This window comes from Podarcis gaigeae (genome assembly GCF_964106915.1).
Source record: "Podarcis gaigeae genome assembly, chromosome: 13".
NCBI classification, from domain to species: domain Eukaryota; kingdom Metazoa; phylum Chordata; class Lepidosauria; order Squamata; family Lacertidae; genus Podarcis; species Podarcis gaigeae.
In genome coordinates, this window is record NC_139689.1 from 34018091 (window position 1) to 34035399 (window position 17309).

Sequence of the window (17309 nt, forward strand, 5' to 3'; positions counted from 1 at the left end):
GTTCTTTGTTGTGTCTTGCTGAGGAGTCAAAGGGGAGTGGAGAGAAGTGAAAGATGATGTTGCTATAAAATGGAGGAAGATAAGCAAACCAGGGCAGTATTGACCTAAATATAACTTTGTGTGTGTCAAGATATACTTGCTGGTGAATTATGTAGACTCTGTGCACACTTTTTTCTTTGTGGCCCATAGGTAACAAAGTGTTTCAGTGTTGAGCAGTGTCCAAAGGGTGGTGTCTCTAGTGTTTTATCACCTTCATTTTTTTGGCTGTGTTTCAGTTTCTGACGAAACCCAAAGCAAGCAGCAGAAGAGTCTTTGAACATTTTCCTGCTCTGGAATCTTGGACTAGAGGAAGGAGGAGGGGAGAGTGAAGTTGCAGCTGTTCCAGAGGACTTGTCCCATCTTGTAGTCCGTGTGGGAAATTAAGACTCAAGGAAGTTGCTGCATGTGGACTCTTTGAGACAGTAAGTCACGTGGGTTTATATGCAACTACCTTGGCTTAGTTACAAAACAGTTTTTGTCTCTGGATAGGCAGAGAGGAGCAGAAACAGGAGTCCTCCTGCTGGGAGACAGCTTTCTCTCTTCGGGAGATCTTTAGAACTTTAACAACTCTCTTGGTGGTAATGATTGCTTTTAGGTTTTATTTTTTAAATGGGGTTTGAACATTTTTTAATTAGATTTTTTCTTTCTTTAAATAACTGTGGAGAGTTAGCTTGATAGTGTGAGTTTTAGTACATTTTCTGCTACATGCATTTGCTTTTCCTTTTCCAGAAATGCTTTCTCTGAAGAAATATTTCACTGAAGGACTCATCCAGTTCACCATTCTCCTCAGCTTAATAGGTGTGAGGGTGGATGTAGATACTTATCTGAACTCGCATCTTCCCCCTCTGCGAGAGATCTTTTTGGGCCAGAGTTCTGCTTACACCCAGACACAGTTCCACAACCTGCGGAACACTTTAGATGGCTATGTCATCCATCCAAAAAGTGTAGATCTGGACTATTATTTCACAGCTCGACGGCTTCTTAACCAGGTGAGGGCCCTGGACAGGTTCCAGGTGCCCACCACAGAAGTCAGTGCCTGGTTGGTACACCGAGATTCTGAAGGTTCTGTCTCTGGTGCCCAACCCAATACAGGCATTGCCCTTGAGAATGGCAGTGGCTTGCAAGATGGAACTATTCCAGACAATGAAGTGAGGGAAAATGGAGCAGAACAAGGATTTGGTGAAGAATTGGAAGACCTAGGTGCTGTGGCTCCTCCAATGAATGGTGATCTAACCAAAGAGGTAGGTTGTTACTCTCAGGCACAATCTGTGGGCTGATGTGGTGGGGAAAAGAGAACTATTTGAGTATTTATTTGTGACTTGCAGCTATAAAAATGCTACTTATTGTCAATAGCTTAATATTTCAGTGATTTGGGTAGGATACTGGGAAATTTCTCTTTTTGGTCAGATGTTTGTTGGTCTGAAATTAGAGCAGTTCTTTTGTTGCAGCTTTCATGAGGCATCTCAATAACACCACCTGCTTATTTTGCAGCATTAGGTAATAGTCTCAATGCACGTATCAAATGGATAGTGATTTACTCAGCTCCGGAGTACTTCCAGGAGATTTTTCTACTTGGTTTTCAAGGGAGCAATGAGTAAAGCAAGTCTCCTGCTCTGTCCTAGTTTCTAATTCCAGTGTACAATGACTGCCTAGTGCCTTCCTTTTCGCACCCCTTACTGTCTCATAAGGTTTTCTTTATGAAAGCCTGTTCTGGTTTGACCTGTTTGTATTGTGCCTTGCTTAGTGATGATTTGAATTAGCTGGCTTGTTTACTTGGATGCTCAAATCCCTCTCCCAAATACAGGGTGGAATGGTCATGGAGATTCTCTTCCAGACCACCCTTAATCCCTGATACTTTGTGTTGAAAATGGACAGTATTACTAGAGCCAGTGGCCAGGCTGGGAGTTGCTGAAACAGCTGCTGTGGCTGCCTACCGCTCTTGTCATGTTTTCTCATCCTTACAATTGGCAAAAATAGGCTGAAGGTTTCTGAGATCTTATCCTTGGAAACTAAAAGTGAAATATCTCAGTTTGCGGGGTTCCCCCTACAGAAGAAGTAGATAACTGAGAAATGGAGAATGACCCACTCAGATAGGAATGTGTGTGAGGGTGTGCATGTGCCTGTGGGGTGCTTGGAAGAGGAGATTGCAGCTAAAGAATTGAAGGTTTTTTGTTTTGTTCTGGTAAAGCAGGGGATACTAGGGGGGAGTCTTGTTTGCATCCTTAAATACATCTTTTGTGTTCTGGATTATTGTTACTGGAATGAGGAAGAAGATGGTTGTACTAGAATTTCTCATATTTTAAGACTGCTATCTTTAAAATATACATTTTAACTACCCATTATTGTAATTTTAAAAATGAGAATACTGCATTAAAAAGTTGAATAGCAGTTTTTTGTATACGGTATTTAAAAAGTTCTATAAATTGTGACTTGCTGAGATGTGCAAAGCAATTTGTAAGGGAAGTGTGAGGGTTGCTGATACACTGGTGCCCCGCAAGACGAATGCCTCGCAAAACGAAAAACGTGCAAGACGAAAGGGTTTTTCGGTTTTTGCGTCGCTTTGCAAGACGAATTTCCCTATGGGCTTGCTTTGCAAGACGAAAACGTCTTGCGAGTTTGTTCGCTTTTTTCCTAAAGCCGCTTGAAGAGACGCAGTTGCGACGGACCGTGCTTCGCAAGACGAAAAACATCGCAAGACGAAAAGACTCGCGGAACCAATTATTTTCGTCTTGCGAGGCACCACTGTACTTTCCTTTGTGTGTGTATGCACACATGTACTTTCTATTGCTAGGGTTACAATGTAAAAAACACAAATGTAAGACTAGGGGTTTTTGTGGACAAGGACAATCAGTAGGCTCTTCAACCATGAATCTGAAGACCAACATAATATAAAGGCCCCCAAAGGGTGAACAAGTTTTGTGTTGGTCTCATGGCAATGAAAAAGTGGGAGTTACTGAGGCGTGGCTGATTCTGACTTTGATCAAGGTGTGTGTGTGTGTGTGTAGGACAGGGATAGAAATTGTGCAATACAGAGAAGCTCCTATTCTGGAGCAGCCTTTAGGGTTAATTCATTTTGCTTCCTAACTTTTTGTGCTGGTCATGTGTGATCCGGGGCTGGAATGGACTTGCCATGGGTTCATTAGAAGTATATAATATTTCATACTGCACTTAAGTACTTGCAGCACTTCTTGTTCATAATGCTACAGCAATGCAAGGCACCAAGCCATTTTCCTATTCCATATTGTCAGTTGTGGACTGAGTAAAGTCTGATTTGTCTTAGTAAATTGATAGCTGAGACTATATTTGAATTGGGTTCTTTCCCATTCATGGCTCACTTTGTTAATCGCAATGTTAGACCAATTATGTGCTTTCACTACTGATGTGCAGATACTGATCATGCACAAAACTTCAGGGTCGTGGTGGGGATAGGGACATAGTCACTTTGCTTGTAATGAGGTAGTGAGTCACTCTCCTTTTTTTAGTTGTGCAGAGAACTTAAATTCAGACACAGGCTGCAATACACTCTGGATATGAGAGAGATGATACAAGCTTTGATGGTCCCCAGCGGCACTTGTTCCCTCCTAAATGGGAAGTCCCTGAACACAAAAGGAGGACAAAAAGGAAGGGTTTGGTAGACATGTAGAGTTGTATATATGCACAATCCCACTAAATGAACTCTTACGGTAGAGTGCTCAAACTGCCATATAAAGGCTACATATCTTCTCGTTATGCTAGTGGTTTACTGGGTGATGCACAGATTAGAAGTAGGCTTAGGGTTTGCTTTGGATGGACAATACAGGGTTTATTGGATATAGGTGGACAGGTATTATGTCTGTAGAGGAGCAGCTCAAGTGAAGATAATATGCTTCAGGAAAGGCATTGTGAAGGGAGGTTTGGCTCTGGTTTGTGTTTAAGCAATTGCTAGATGCAACGTGGATAGAATTTTCTGAGCTGTTTGCTATAGTGTTAAGCAGTTGTGACTGCTTAACAAAAACAACCTTAACATATTTATAACAAGGAAATAAGTTTTTCAGCTGAAGGACTTCCTAAATGATCAGGTTCTGGCCAAATGCCTAAAACACTGAAGTGTTATAGCAGTAGTGATTATTGCAAGGTCAATTGTGAATGCCATGGAGGATGACGAACAGAAGAAAGGGCTGCCATGAGCAGTTTTGTGCATTGTCCAAAGTTGTGAGCAATAGGTATGGGAAACCATGTTCAACTGATCACGCAGCTCTAAAGCTCATTGGGTGGCTTATGCAGGTCACCATCTCTTAGCCTGCCCACTGATTTTTGAGAAGCTAAAATGTTTGTCAGAGCTCTTTGGGAGAAAGGCAATATATCTTGTGATCAGGGTAGCAATGAGGTTCAGCTATTATGGCCCTCAGCCCTGTGATTAGAGACTTGTTTCTGGAAGAAACCGCAATTTGGACCATAGATTTACTGTACATCATTGGGCATATCTTGCTCTTTTCTACAAATAAAATGGGAATAGTTGCCTGTCTCACAGGGTGGCTATGAGGGTGAATATTATCGGGAATACAAAGCAATTGGTATGAGTTTTGGAGTCCCTCACTCCCTATAGAAAAGGAAGGAACAGCAGAAGTAGCAGTGGCTTGTGAGTTTGTTGAGAAAGGAGAGGCTTCAGCAACGTGAAGGTTTTTTATGTGTAAGTGAGCTGTGTAGGACTTTGGTTTATCCTATTGTATCTGCAGAAGTGGTTATAAATGCTTTGCGTATGAAAATAAGGGCCAGGTGTGAGTAGCATGAGACCACTTTTGTGTTGTGTAGGGCTTTCCTTTTTTGCATCATAAAATATCATGCAACTCCCTAATGCGTTGCTGAATTTGTTTTTTATTTTAAGCCCCATTTCTCAGCATATGTTCTTTGCTCACTGGATACAGTGAGTCTGTTAGGAACCCTAGCTGGCTTAGACTGGATCCACTGCCGGGAAGAATTTGGGCTAATCCAAATACCAGCTTGTGTGGGAGGTAAGCATTGCTGAAACCCTCAAAACACTTTACCTCCCTCACCCCCACGCATGCAAATACCACAAACTGCTTGCTATGGGGCTACACCTCCTCCTGCAGCAGCTGCACAGCCACTCCCTGCCCAGACAAGCAAATGTAGTATCCCCTGAGCAGATACATTATGTATTTTTTTAACTGTTTGTCTGGAGGTGATGTGAGAGCTGGGTTTGCTAAGATTCAGCATGGGACATATGAACTGGTAATGAAGAGCTTCTGACTCTTCATTTCACCATGTGATAACCACCAGTCAGGCTCTATCTGATTACCAAAGGAATTGTTTTATTTGTATTCTGTTAAAAACATACAAACTCTCAACATGGCTCTGAACATAAGAAAACATTAGGACCAATCAATAAAAGCAGTATAAAATTTTAAAATATGTCCAACCAATATAAAATGCATACCTTTCCTTTATGTGTGATCTTCAGTCACTTCTTTTTTTGAAATTATAATATGGGACAGCTTGTGAGGTGAGAGGACTACATGTCCTGCAGCTCTTCTGTTCTTGGTCCACAGGATAATGAATCACACAACAAAAGGCTAACTCTTCCGATGGGAATTTAGCCCTTTGCTGTCTGATCCACTCCTTGCTGACCAGAAGAATATTTCCTTTTCCTTATCCAATGACTATTCATTCAAAAGTAGTGAGTGATCCTTTGAAAGCAGGTGTCTGTACCAATCTAGCAGTTCTTAGTGGATGGGTTGGGGAAGATATAATTTCTCCTTGGGCCTAGTCAGTACAGTGGATGCTTCTGCTTTTCTCTGTTACTGAGTTGTGTATTTATCACTGAAATAAAAAGTTGCTTACCATATCCACCAGACCATTGTCTAGCTTCCATAACTGCAATAATGATTCTCCTAAGAACTACCCCCCCACCTGTATGCATATTCATGCACTTACCCAAAACTGCTTGCTTGTGATGTGATGTGATGTGTAATCTTAACTTCAGAGCAATATTTTGGCTTTGTTTTTCTTTCCTGAGTGACCTGAAGCACTTGCAGGGGATTTTGAGATGTTAAGGGGCTTTTTTGTGTTAATAGAGGTAATGTAGAAGGCATGCTGTCTGCCTTTGAGTAGTGTTGCATTAGTGGGAATTTTTCCCCATCTTCTGCCATCTACGTAGAAATACTGTGGCATTTTAAAAGTATCACAGGCACAAGACATGCTCCTAGGAGCTTTTCTATCCAGCCACAGCAATTTGATTTTCAAAGTTTATTGAGTGGGTAGAATAGACACTCTAATGCTTGGAGATTGATTCTGTGGATAAGTTATTTCCATACCTGGGAATTGGGAAGATGGCCTGTTCTGGACAGGCTTGTGCTTCCTCTGATGGAGTTGGGTGCATGGTGTGGGATGCTCTCGGATTCATCTCCATCACCGGAAGCACCTTTTTTGCTAGCTTGTTCCTGGAAAGAGAGCCTGACCACAGTGATCCATGCTCTGGTAACCTGTAGATTTGAATTCTATAATGTGCTCTGTATGAGGTGCTTTGGGAGCTGCAGCCAGCATTTGAAATTAGCCAGGCGCCAGTCTCATTTTGCAACTAGCAACCAGCTTTTTGCAACTGGATGGAGATATCCAGGTGCCACCTCTTGACTCCTAGCATCTCCACCTGCTTGGCTGCAGCCAGCTGGTCTGCTGGGCACCGCGGCAGCAAAATTCATGTCTTTTGGTGCCGTGCTACCCTGCAGACTACCCAATTTGCCTGGCAGCAAAAATAAGTAAAGTTAAAATATTTTTTTGCTGCTGGGTGAATCAGGTGGTCTGCAGGGTAGTGCGGCAGCAAAAGACACCCTTTTTAGCGGTGGCTCCCTGGCTTTGGAATTCCCTCCCTCTTGAAATCTGGTTGGCACCAACATTGGTAGGTGTTTGGCACTAGCTAAAAACTTATCTTTTTAAAAAGTGGATTCTTGATATATTAGGCAACTGACTTTTTTTGTACTGATAGGCCATATAATGTGTAGTTGTTTTTACTAGAATTGTTGTGTTGTTAGTTTGATGTACCCTGCCTTGAGATCACTTGTTTGATGAATAGCGGGTTAAAAATGACATGGATTCATTTATGTATTATAGCCACTGTTTGTTTAAAACTGGGGCAGATTTACTAAATAAGAATGTTTGTGTCTGTCTTCTGATGTGTAATCAAAGTATGGATTTTTCTTGTTACTCTATAATACAGCTTTTCCCTACTTCTCCTTGCTGTCCAAGGTTTGTGTTGTTTTACATGGGATATTGTCTTTAGATTCTGCCTAGTTTCTTATTTTAGCAGCTGCTACATGAATGACTTTATATTAGTCTTCACTTCCCACCTTTGTGGAAACACACAGCCTGTTGCTGTTAGCTAGAAGTGGCTCTAAAAATGTGAGTACTGGGGTTAAAGCTTGCCTAAAACTTGTCTGCTCTGGAGAGCTCTTCCTCTCTTCCTTGCTGTGTTTTGGGTCGGGGTTGATTATGAAATAGTGAAATAAAGGTACTCTGCACATGCTCAGAAGCAGTTTATAGATACTCCATGCTGAGCCTTGCCTCAAGGTAAGAACTTGTTTCTTACTGAATGCTGCCCATGACTGGGGCCAAAGGTTAAGAGGGGGGGCAATTCTAAAAGTATGAAGTATCTTTCCAAGTTCTTTGTGTACAATAATGTCTCGGTAATCCTTATATCAAGATGTCAGAATAATAACATTTGGCATTTCACAAGTAGGTTGCTGAGACTGAAAAGAAAGTGACTTGTTTGAAGCCGCTTAGAGGGCTCATAGTATAGAAAATGAACTGGGGACTTCCAACTCACTCTTTGTGTTCTTAATATTATGTCACACCAGATCAGTATGCTGAGATACACTTTTGTAGAAATACCTGGTATCCTGGAGCATCCTTGTTAGTCTAAGTAATGTAGTATTTTGATTCCATATTAATTTCAAGTATCTTGAAATAATTTTTTAAAGCATATGTGTTTGGGAAATCCACACTCCCAAGTGAGTCATAAGCTATGGATGAAAGAGATTGTGTAGATTACATTTATATGCTTTTTTGAACATCATCCACTTTGTCATCTGAGCTCCAGCATTGTTCCAGTGGATCAGAGTGCCAAGCCTTGTGCTTCAGATTGTTGAGTGGGGTAGCTCTTCAGCTGTAACAGCTTTCATACCAAACTTGTTCTTTCATCCCTGCAAGGCCGTATAAAGTTCTTACGGCTGTCTTGTATTATTGGCCTTGTCTGTCAGTGCTTGTTTTTCAACTTTGTCCTAGAATGGGGTGCTTTGGTTGCCCCACCTCATTAGCTGTGGATTTTGTAGATTGTAGACAAAAAACTTCATTGAAACTTGCATGTGGGGGACTATAGGAACATAGGAAACGACCTTACTGAATTAGGCCCTTGGTCCATCTAGCTCAGTATTGAGTACACGGACTGGCAGTGGCTCTCTGGGCAGTCTCTCAGGGCAGGCAGGGGTTTCTTCCCATTCTATGTGGAAATGCCAGGGATTTTACCTGAGACATTTGGCATGCAAAGCAGAATCTATGACCCCTCCCCAAATACTTGCATTCTGTCTGCCTGAAACTTTCCATTAAGCTTGCTGCCTCCTCAATTATCTGCCCTCTTGCCTGGCCTGGTCTCCTTGCACCTGATTTCATCAGACATGATCCTTCAAGATTGCTCCTGTTCATGCCCTGGCTAGTCTTGTTCAGTCATTTCCTATAAATGCAACATTGAGTGACCATAAGAGAGATGGGTAGCTGTGATGTCCCTGGTCTCTGGCAAGGTTTTGGAATTGGGTGAGAGCGAGGGATGCTTGTACAATGGTACCTCTAGTTGCGTGCACCTCTGGATACATATCCTTCGGGTTATGTATGCGGCAAACCCAGAAGTATTTTTGCATGTTTTGCCGTGCGCACATGCGCAGAACGGGCACCTCCAGTTGCGAAAACCTTGGGATCCGACCGGACTTCTGGAACGGATCCTGTCTGCAACCAGAGGTACCACTGTATTTAGGAGTCCAGAGTCTTGATGCCTGCTGTGCAAGGATTCAAGAACAGTGCTTGTAAAAGTGGCAGAGTTTGCTGTTAATTTCTCTAGTATTTTTCCTACTTTATGATTCTATAGGCTTGAGTTGTGTAGGCAGCTTGATCTTCTAGAAGGACTTGTTCTCTGGATTATGGTGCCCTTGTATTATATTTCCACAACAAGGGTATAAAAATAAATGCCCAGCTCAGGCAACATGTGATGAGAGCTGAGAGAGTTAGTATTATTCCATCGTGACCCACTCCCACCCCAAGCCTGTCTCTACTCTGGCAACATATGGAGAAGATCTCCTTACCCTTTGCTCTGTCTCCCCCCTCCCCTTGAATGCTGGGGTGGTGGGGAGAGAGTTGTCCCTTAAGCAATTCCTGTAAACATGGGCCAGTTGAGAACATACTGTTTTCCTCAAACCTTAAGAGGTGAAGGGAAGGGTTCCCCCTCCCCTTTCCAGACATGAGGGCTAATGGAGTTTACAGGAACTATTCTAGTATGTGCGCAGATATTTTTCAGTGTGATACTAGACTGCTGGCCTTCTGAACCTGGGCACTCTAGAACAAGACTGGACTGTTCAGAGCAGACTTGCATAAAGTAGGCACTGCAAAACAGGCACAGGACTTCAAAGCTGCTGAGCAGCATTCTTATTAGGACACAGCAGACTCCTGTAAGATTATACATTGCTTCTGAAAATGGCTGCTGTCTGCTAGTAAGAATGCAGCTCAGCACCCTTTAGCCTTGTCTCTGTGCTTCATTGCATATTTTAGCATTGCCCTTGCTGCTTTTCCAGGCTGGTTTTAGGTTATCTTCATTGGGCAGCTACTGTGCCCCAAGGTACTTAATGAGAGGCTTACTTATTAACTCCTAACTTGCCCTAGTGCCACCTCTCCCTGTTTCTGGCTCACTGTGATATTATGATTATCATGTAATTATAATAATTTCTGTCTCACCATTTCTACAGCCTGGGACTCAAAGCGGCGCTTACACAGATAAAATAGAACAAGCTAAAAACATAGAAAAGACAATAATTAAAATGTAATTAAACACTAATTGGGTGCATCCACCCTTTAGCATGCACCACCAATAGTGGGAGCATTTTCTGCTATGATTTGCTTGCCACCAAGCAAGCGGGGAGTGATGCCTGATAGGAACAGCAGCTGCCACTGCTTACTTGCCTGCCTTTTCCCACTTACGATGGCAGCAGCAAGCAGTGACCACTGCTGCACTGCCTACTCACTGGCTGGTACGTGGAGGGGGGAGGAAGAAGAAGCCACTGTCCATTATGGTGACCTACCTCGTGGAGGCGGAGTGGGTGAGCAGGGTCATCTCACCAAATGGTTTGCTATCAATAGTCCCTCAAAGGCTGGAGCCTGCCCCAAATGTCTTTTCTTGCTATTCAAAGTGTTAGGATTTGGGCTTGATTCATGTTACCTTGGTCTGCATCTCTGATCCATCTGAGCCTTTTGTTCTCTGTACTTTTAGTTCAGGCATAGGCAAACTTAGCCCTCCAGATCTTTTGGGACCACAACTCCCATCATCCCTAGCTAACAGGACCAGTGGTCAGGGATGATGGGAGTTGTAATCCCAAAACATCCGGAGGGCCGAGTTTGCCTATGCCTGTTTTAGTTCAAGTTCTATCTTTAATACTGCTATAAGCCTCTTTCCCACCCCCACCCCTCAAAAAGTGATTTATTACTTAGTCTGGACCAGAGGCTTAAGGTGAACTATAGTATTCACATACAAATCTCAAATCCATAAGATCCAGCTCTTCAGGGAAATGTTTCTCCCCTGCCTCCTAGACCTCCTCCCCATATTGTTGGCAGTGGCAGAAACAAAAATAGTGTTGACATGATATTGGAGTGGACACCCTGTTGGGGATGCAAATTGTCCCCTTCCCAATCATCCAACTGGCCACTTGAGGTGGGAGGGGGTAGTTAGATCTTCATGGCTCAGCTGAAGGGCAGAGCACTGTGTCTTGTACATGGGTTTGCCCTGTGTGTAGGTTGTGGTGAAAAGTGTGGTGTTACCATTGGTGTGCAGACCTTGGAGATCTCACCAAGGGTGAATGTGGGTCTTGGACCAAGAAAGTTTAGCTACCTCTGGCCTAAAATATTTGTAGGTATGTCACACAAGTCTGTTTCTCTCTCAAAAAATATTGATACCAGCTCTGTATAGGAAAGTCAAGTATTGCACAATAACTTAAGATTAAAGTGCACAGATATTTTGTTACATGTTTATGCATGCGTGTTAAGATAGCAGGAATAGGGCCCCTGAGTATGTGTTTGCAGAAGTGGCCCCTAGAGGAATTGGCAGTAGATGAGAGGTTTGGGACAGACATGGTCCAGGGGCAGACATAACTAGGGTATGGGCATTTAGTCTCAGAAAGCTGGGGAGCAGGGAGGCTCGAGCTGTTCTGCTTTCTTGAAAAGAAATTAAGGACTGTTTGTAGAAAACTGGCTGGTTGAAAAACACAACTTGCCCGCAAACTCTGACACTTTTATGCCCACTTCTTATTGCTTCCAGCACAACTTCTTCCTTTCCTTGAGAAGCTGCAGCTATTCTCCAGTCTCGCACTTCTGTTTGTACTCAGGGCCCCCTAAACCTGGGCTCATTTGTGTGAAAGTAGGACCCTTTGCAACCTTTAGGATTAGGAGGGTTTGAAGAGGTTCCGCCCTGTCAAATTAAAGGAACAAAATGCTTGAGCTGTGTTTATTTTTAACTGTAGCAGAGTATGTTGCTGTTGTTTTTAGTAAGCTTGTCTTTCCTGGAATTACAACATGAATGCACTGGGACTAGATCCATACACATTAGTTTGGCCTGAACCCTTGGGAAATAGCCTGACTATAAATGCTATCGCCCATCGTTCACCACCACCCTGTTTCCTGGCCAATCTTGTTTGCCTTGACATGGCTACCAAAAAGCTAACTTTTGTTGGAGATTAGGCCCCAGAGTCCTGGAGCTCTTCAAACACCATTTAAAGCAGTAAATGCTGCTTCAACAGAACATACTTTAAAAAGGGGTGAGTCTTATAACATCGTCAGTTTTCTTAAGCTGTCATGTTTATCGCCCACATACTGGGTGTTCGCCTGTGCTTACCTTCATCGTGATTACGTGTTTATATATGGATGGCAAACTGGGGTGTAGAAGATCTAAGAGTTGCCAAAGTTTTCTTCGGAAATTGTGATGCAATGCATGCAATACAGTTTTTGGCTTTTGATGTCATACTTTGACCTCAGTTTTGTAATGGGGTGACTTAGGATGCAGCACCCTTGGAGTCCACTGAATGCCAACTTTTTATTCATGGTTATATATCTATATATCTATCTCTGTTCTATACTCTATTTACTCTTTCTGCATCTTGCTTTCCTCCCCTGTTCATTTTGAATTAGATATATACATAGCAGGATGCCATTCCTTCATCTTCTTTCCCCAAGACCTGCTTTTATTTCTCATCACACTCAACCATAAACTTTTCCCGCCTGCTCCCAGGGTGATCAGGGTGGATTTAAAAAAATAATCATTTTTTTTAAGCGACTAGAAGTTTATCTTAAAGAACAACTAGGTTGATCTGCATGTTAGCACTATAGTATGCCTTTCTAATGATTTAATTTTTACCTGCTAGCATTGGGGCTTGCCTATATCTATATCTATGTCTGAAGATCCAATTTGATCAAGTATGAATATTTGCATTCAGCCTACCAAAGTATTTGGTATTTATTTACCTAATGAAAATAACCCAGTAACTAGCAAACCTTACTTCCATCTTTGTTACTTTGTTTTTGTGAGGGCGAGGTTGGGCCGAAGCAGAGAGGAGGAATGCTGTAAATAAGACAACAAATTTACCCAGTGGTCAGATTCCTATATTTTTATGCGTAACCTCACAAACTCTCATGGCTATTGGTTGTAAGCAAACCCTAAAGGGGAATATTTTAAAGGCATTCCCTATATAGCTAAAGAAAAACCTACAAACCTTGCTACAAAATGTATACAATGCAAGATGCAGGACATGGTTGTAAGAATCAAAACAGAATAAACAATACTCTATTTAGACAGGAACCATAGAATACGTTGGAGCCTCATCTCTGCAGAAACACCCAGTGTCCTGGCCCTGCCAGGGGGCTGTCAGGCAAGGAATGTCCAGAGTGAGGAGGTAACTCTTTATTGTCAAAAGTACACTTACAAGTAGGGAAAAGGCATGTCTATCAGTACTACATTGCTCAGCTACTCCAAGGTGTGCACCCGATGAGGCAGTTGCAGTGACAGAGGCCTGGCCCCTGACCTCAACTTATGTATCTTCCCCATCTGCATGTAACCTGCTTCTGCTCCTCCCTCTTCAATCCTTGCTTGGTCCTGGGAGACAGTGGAGCAGGAGAGATGGGGCAAGAGGAGGAGGTGTGGAAGCCCTTGACCAGGGGTCAGCAAACTTTTTCAGCAGGGGGCCGGTCCCCTGTCCCTCAGACCTTGTGGGAGGCCAGACTATAAGCCCCCCCCCATCCCTTCTCCACAGTACTGGACGAGCCCTGGTGGCTGCTTACCTGTGTCTTGCGAGCGGCAGGACAATGAGCAGCACACGAAAGGGCTCCAGAGAGGGGCTGCTTAAAATGGTGGCTGCTTGAGCGCTGCTGACCCTGGCACCAACAAAGCCCAGCCCCCTTCCTCGTCTAGGCAGGGCAGGGAGAAGCCAGGAGGAGGGAGGGAGGGAGGAGGCGCCAGCGCTGGAGCTGCCGTGTGAGGGAGAGGGAAAGAATGCATGTGCTGGCAATCCATGCAGTGATTCCCAGACCATCTGCGGGCCAGATCCAGAAGGCAATTGGGCCTGATCTGGCCCATGCTCCTTAGTTTGCCTACCAATGCTCTTGACTCTCCACCAGCCTGGCCTCTCCCTCCTCCTCAACCTGTTCTTCACTCTCTAATCCTGCAGCTTATCTTGCCTGATTCTTGTCTCCTGTCTGTTACAGGCTCCCCCAGATCGCTGTTCCCTTCTTCCAAGTTAGTCTCTAACCCCCCTTCTCCCTATGGTGCCCACTCCTCAGTATCCAACCACCACTCCTCAGTGCCCAGCCAGCTCCTGTCACAACATCAGGTTTGGGTTTGAAGAATTCCCAGCTTTCCTGGCCACCCAACCTGTTCCCAAACCTGGGAGAGATTTCAACTAGCTCAGGATGTTTCATAAATCACTCCTTCTAAATCCCCTTCTTTTATTCCCAATGACAGGGAAATAGTTTTATGTATTTTTTTAAAGAGAAAATTCCAGAGTGAGTGCAAGTTAAAGCAGTTCAATCACCTTTGGTTCCCTTCCTCTTTGGATTGCAGCATAAACTGTAAATGAATATGGTTTCATGATCAAATGTGCACCATTCTTTAGGAACTATATGAAGAAATAATAATCATTTATTTTAAATCAGCTTGATTTAAATCAAACCACCGTATTGGTGATTGCAGGCTTGTTTGGGAAAAGTCTAGGTGGAAATGGGTGGCAATATATTTTGAGGTCAGGGTTTTAAAAATTCCCACATAGTGGCTCTAGGCTCTGACTACACAGTGAGCTGAGCACACATTGTTGACTGACTGTCTGGCCTCTATGTTGACTACTTTTAGTTAGAGCTGTCATGAGGTTTTTGTAAGTAATTTTGGTATATGCTTTCACTCTTGTCATTTATAATGTAGAATGGGGGAAGTGGAACATGTGTTTGTAGTGTCAGCTACTCTGTCTTAAAGAAGAAGATGGGTAATAAACTATTTACAGTGTAATTTTGTACATGTCTACTTAGAAGTAAGTCCCACTGAATGTAGTGAATAAGTGAATGTAGGATTACAGACTTAAGTTCCCATGTGCCAGTAAAAAATAAAAAATCATATATGTTCAAAGGTCCTGGGATTTTTTCAATTCCTACTTGAACTATATTCTGCAAAATACAATGGAGACAATTGAAACCACCAGGTTCAGCTGGATTGAACAGTTAGAACTTCCACAGCTAACAGAAGATAGAATCAACAAGAGAGCATTGAAACATGCAACTTGGGATGGCCTATAATATATAATATTTTGTGGCATTAAGATGCTGCTCTGTTCCAAGTACTTGCTGTGAATCTTTGACCTTTAGCCCATTGCTGTCTTAACTCATTTCAGAACACAATGTAGACAGAATCCTACCTTATTAATTTCACTGTATAGGATGTAAATGTGTAAGTAATAGAATGGCAGATAAGGTTAGACTGGACTGTTTGTGGGGGGGGGGGGGGAACAGACATAGAAGTCACTGGTAACTGTCCTGATCCAAAGGGATGGTATAAATATTTCTGAGAGAAAAGGAGCCCTGTCGGATCAGACCAGTAAAGGTCCATGGTAGCCTCCAGGGAGGCTACAAGTCTCCCCTGTTTCTTCCTCAGCAGCTGCTTATGTATGTAGAGGTTCCATTTTACTGTCATGGTTATTGGGTTTATTAATGGCCATCTTCTATTAACCTGTCCAATCCCTTTTTAAAGCTTTCTAAAGCAGTAGCCAGCACATAATAAATATAAACATAAATATCCCTTCCATCTGACTGGGTTGCCCCAGCCACTCTTGTTGCGGCGAATTCCTTAAATTGTGTTCTGTGATAAAGTGATTTTTAAAAATCTACTCATTGAGTTATTTGTTACATCAGTAGAGGAAAATATTTCCTCTTCGCTTTCTCCACACTTTGAATAATTAAAAAAGTTACTGTCATGTCCCTTGATCTTCCTTTTCTAAACTGCCAGTGAAATCCTATGCATGTAAATACAATTGATTAAGATGGGACTTTTCCTGAGATAAGAGTGCATATTAGAATCACAGGTTTAAAAGTCTCAAATGCTTTAGCATTGGGGAACATATGTGAAGTGGCTACGGAAAGGGGTGTATAAATATTTTGTGTTTTATTATTTGTAGAATGCTGCTGATTGCTTGTGTGAGTGGATGTGGTAGTAGTAGAATCACAGAATCATTGTAGAGTTGGAAGGGACCCCGAGGGGCATCTAGTCCAACTCCCTGCAGTGCAGGAATCCTGGCCACAGCCAGGTGGGCTCAATCCACCAGCCTTCTGGTTAACAGCAAGACGCACTGACCCTCCTCTGTCCTGGCACTCTGTCTGTGTCTGTTAACGCTGCTGTGTAAGAACCCATAGACCCTGCCCCTCACCATATTTGTAAATGCTCGTTCCTAGGGCTTTGCGTAGTTTGAAGTGTAGTGCAGCAAAATCTCAGCAGCCGGAGTGGGCTTCAGCAGAGCTTTTCTGGCGGTTGAGGGGCTTCCATACCCTTCCGTGCGGCCATAAGACATAAGTGTGGGGGTGGGGATGAAATCTGTGTTGATACGGAAGAGGGAACTTTTGGTAATCTCCGGCAGGCTGGGGAAAACATTCTAGGCAAGGGTGCTGCCTAGCAGGACTGATTTTGGTAGGTGATATGCAAGAGCGAAGGAATGTTGTCGGCATTTTATTCTTTTCGGTGTTCCCCGAACCGCTGTGAGCATCACTGCCTGGCTTGGGTGGGGCATCTTGGCGTGGGAGCTTCTCAAGGAGACAGAGGCCCAAACACTGCTGCAGCTCCCAGGGCGACCTGGGCGGGGTGGAAAAGAGGAGCAGCAATTGGCTCTCCTCTTCGCATTCTAGGTGACGAGTGCGAGGAGGAGCCCTTTCCTCTGCATCCTCAGCAGGGACCTGAGGCCTGGGATTGGTTCTTTCTGCAGCCTAGGTAACCAGCACAGGGCGGAGCCTGGCTCCCTCTGCATCCTCCGCGGTGACCTGGGGGAGGGGATTGGCTCCGGCTGCAGCCTAGGTAACGGGTGTGTGTGGTGGGGGGGTGTTGTCTCAGTCTCGCTGCAGCCTCAGCCCGGCACATGGGGTGGGGATTCCATATCTGCAGCCTGGGCATTGAGCAGGGGGTGGGGATTCGCCGGAACTCCTCTAAGCAACAAGAGGAGGAGCGCTGAGGATTGGATCTCATGCTGGGGCGGAGGGAGGAGGGCTGGCGATAGCACAGCACCTGTGGGTCACATGCTGGCAAAGGAGGGGGGCTTCTAAACAACTCGGGGGCGGCTGGCAAGCTTGCCAAAAAAGAAAAGAAAAAAAGAGCAACTGTTAACTGAAACCAGAGATGTCTGTCCAGCACCCTGCCTGGGTCACCCAGCTCTGCCTGCCCGGAATTTGCGCTCTACATAGACCATGATCTGGGTGGACAGCTCTGGGAGCGGCAGCTGGGGACATGAGAAAGG

The 17309-nt window shown here is 43.8% G+C and overlaps 1 protein-coding gene across 4 annotated transcripts in view; it reads left to right on the forward strand.

Annotated features, from left to right (window-relative positions):
* NFE2L1 (NFE2 like bZIP transcription factor 1) overlaps window positions 1-17309 on the forward strand; it is a 33298-nt gene that overhangs the window by 6633 nt on the left and 9356 nt on the right. For 3 of the 4 annotated variants that reach the window (XM_083709327.1, XM_083709329.1, XM_083709328.1), the window contains exons 2-3: window positions 276-461; window positions 769-1280. In XM_083709327.1, coding sequence (XP_083565453.1) covers window positions 771-1280 — 510 coding nt within the window. In that variant the 5' untranslated portion in view covers window positions 276-461; window positions 769-770. Of the gene's footprint in view, window positions 1-275; window positions 462-768; window positions 1281-10937; window position 17309 lie in introns of those variants that run through there. The other variant, XM_083709331.1, reaches the window with a different exon arrangement.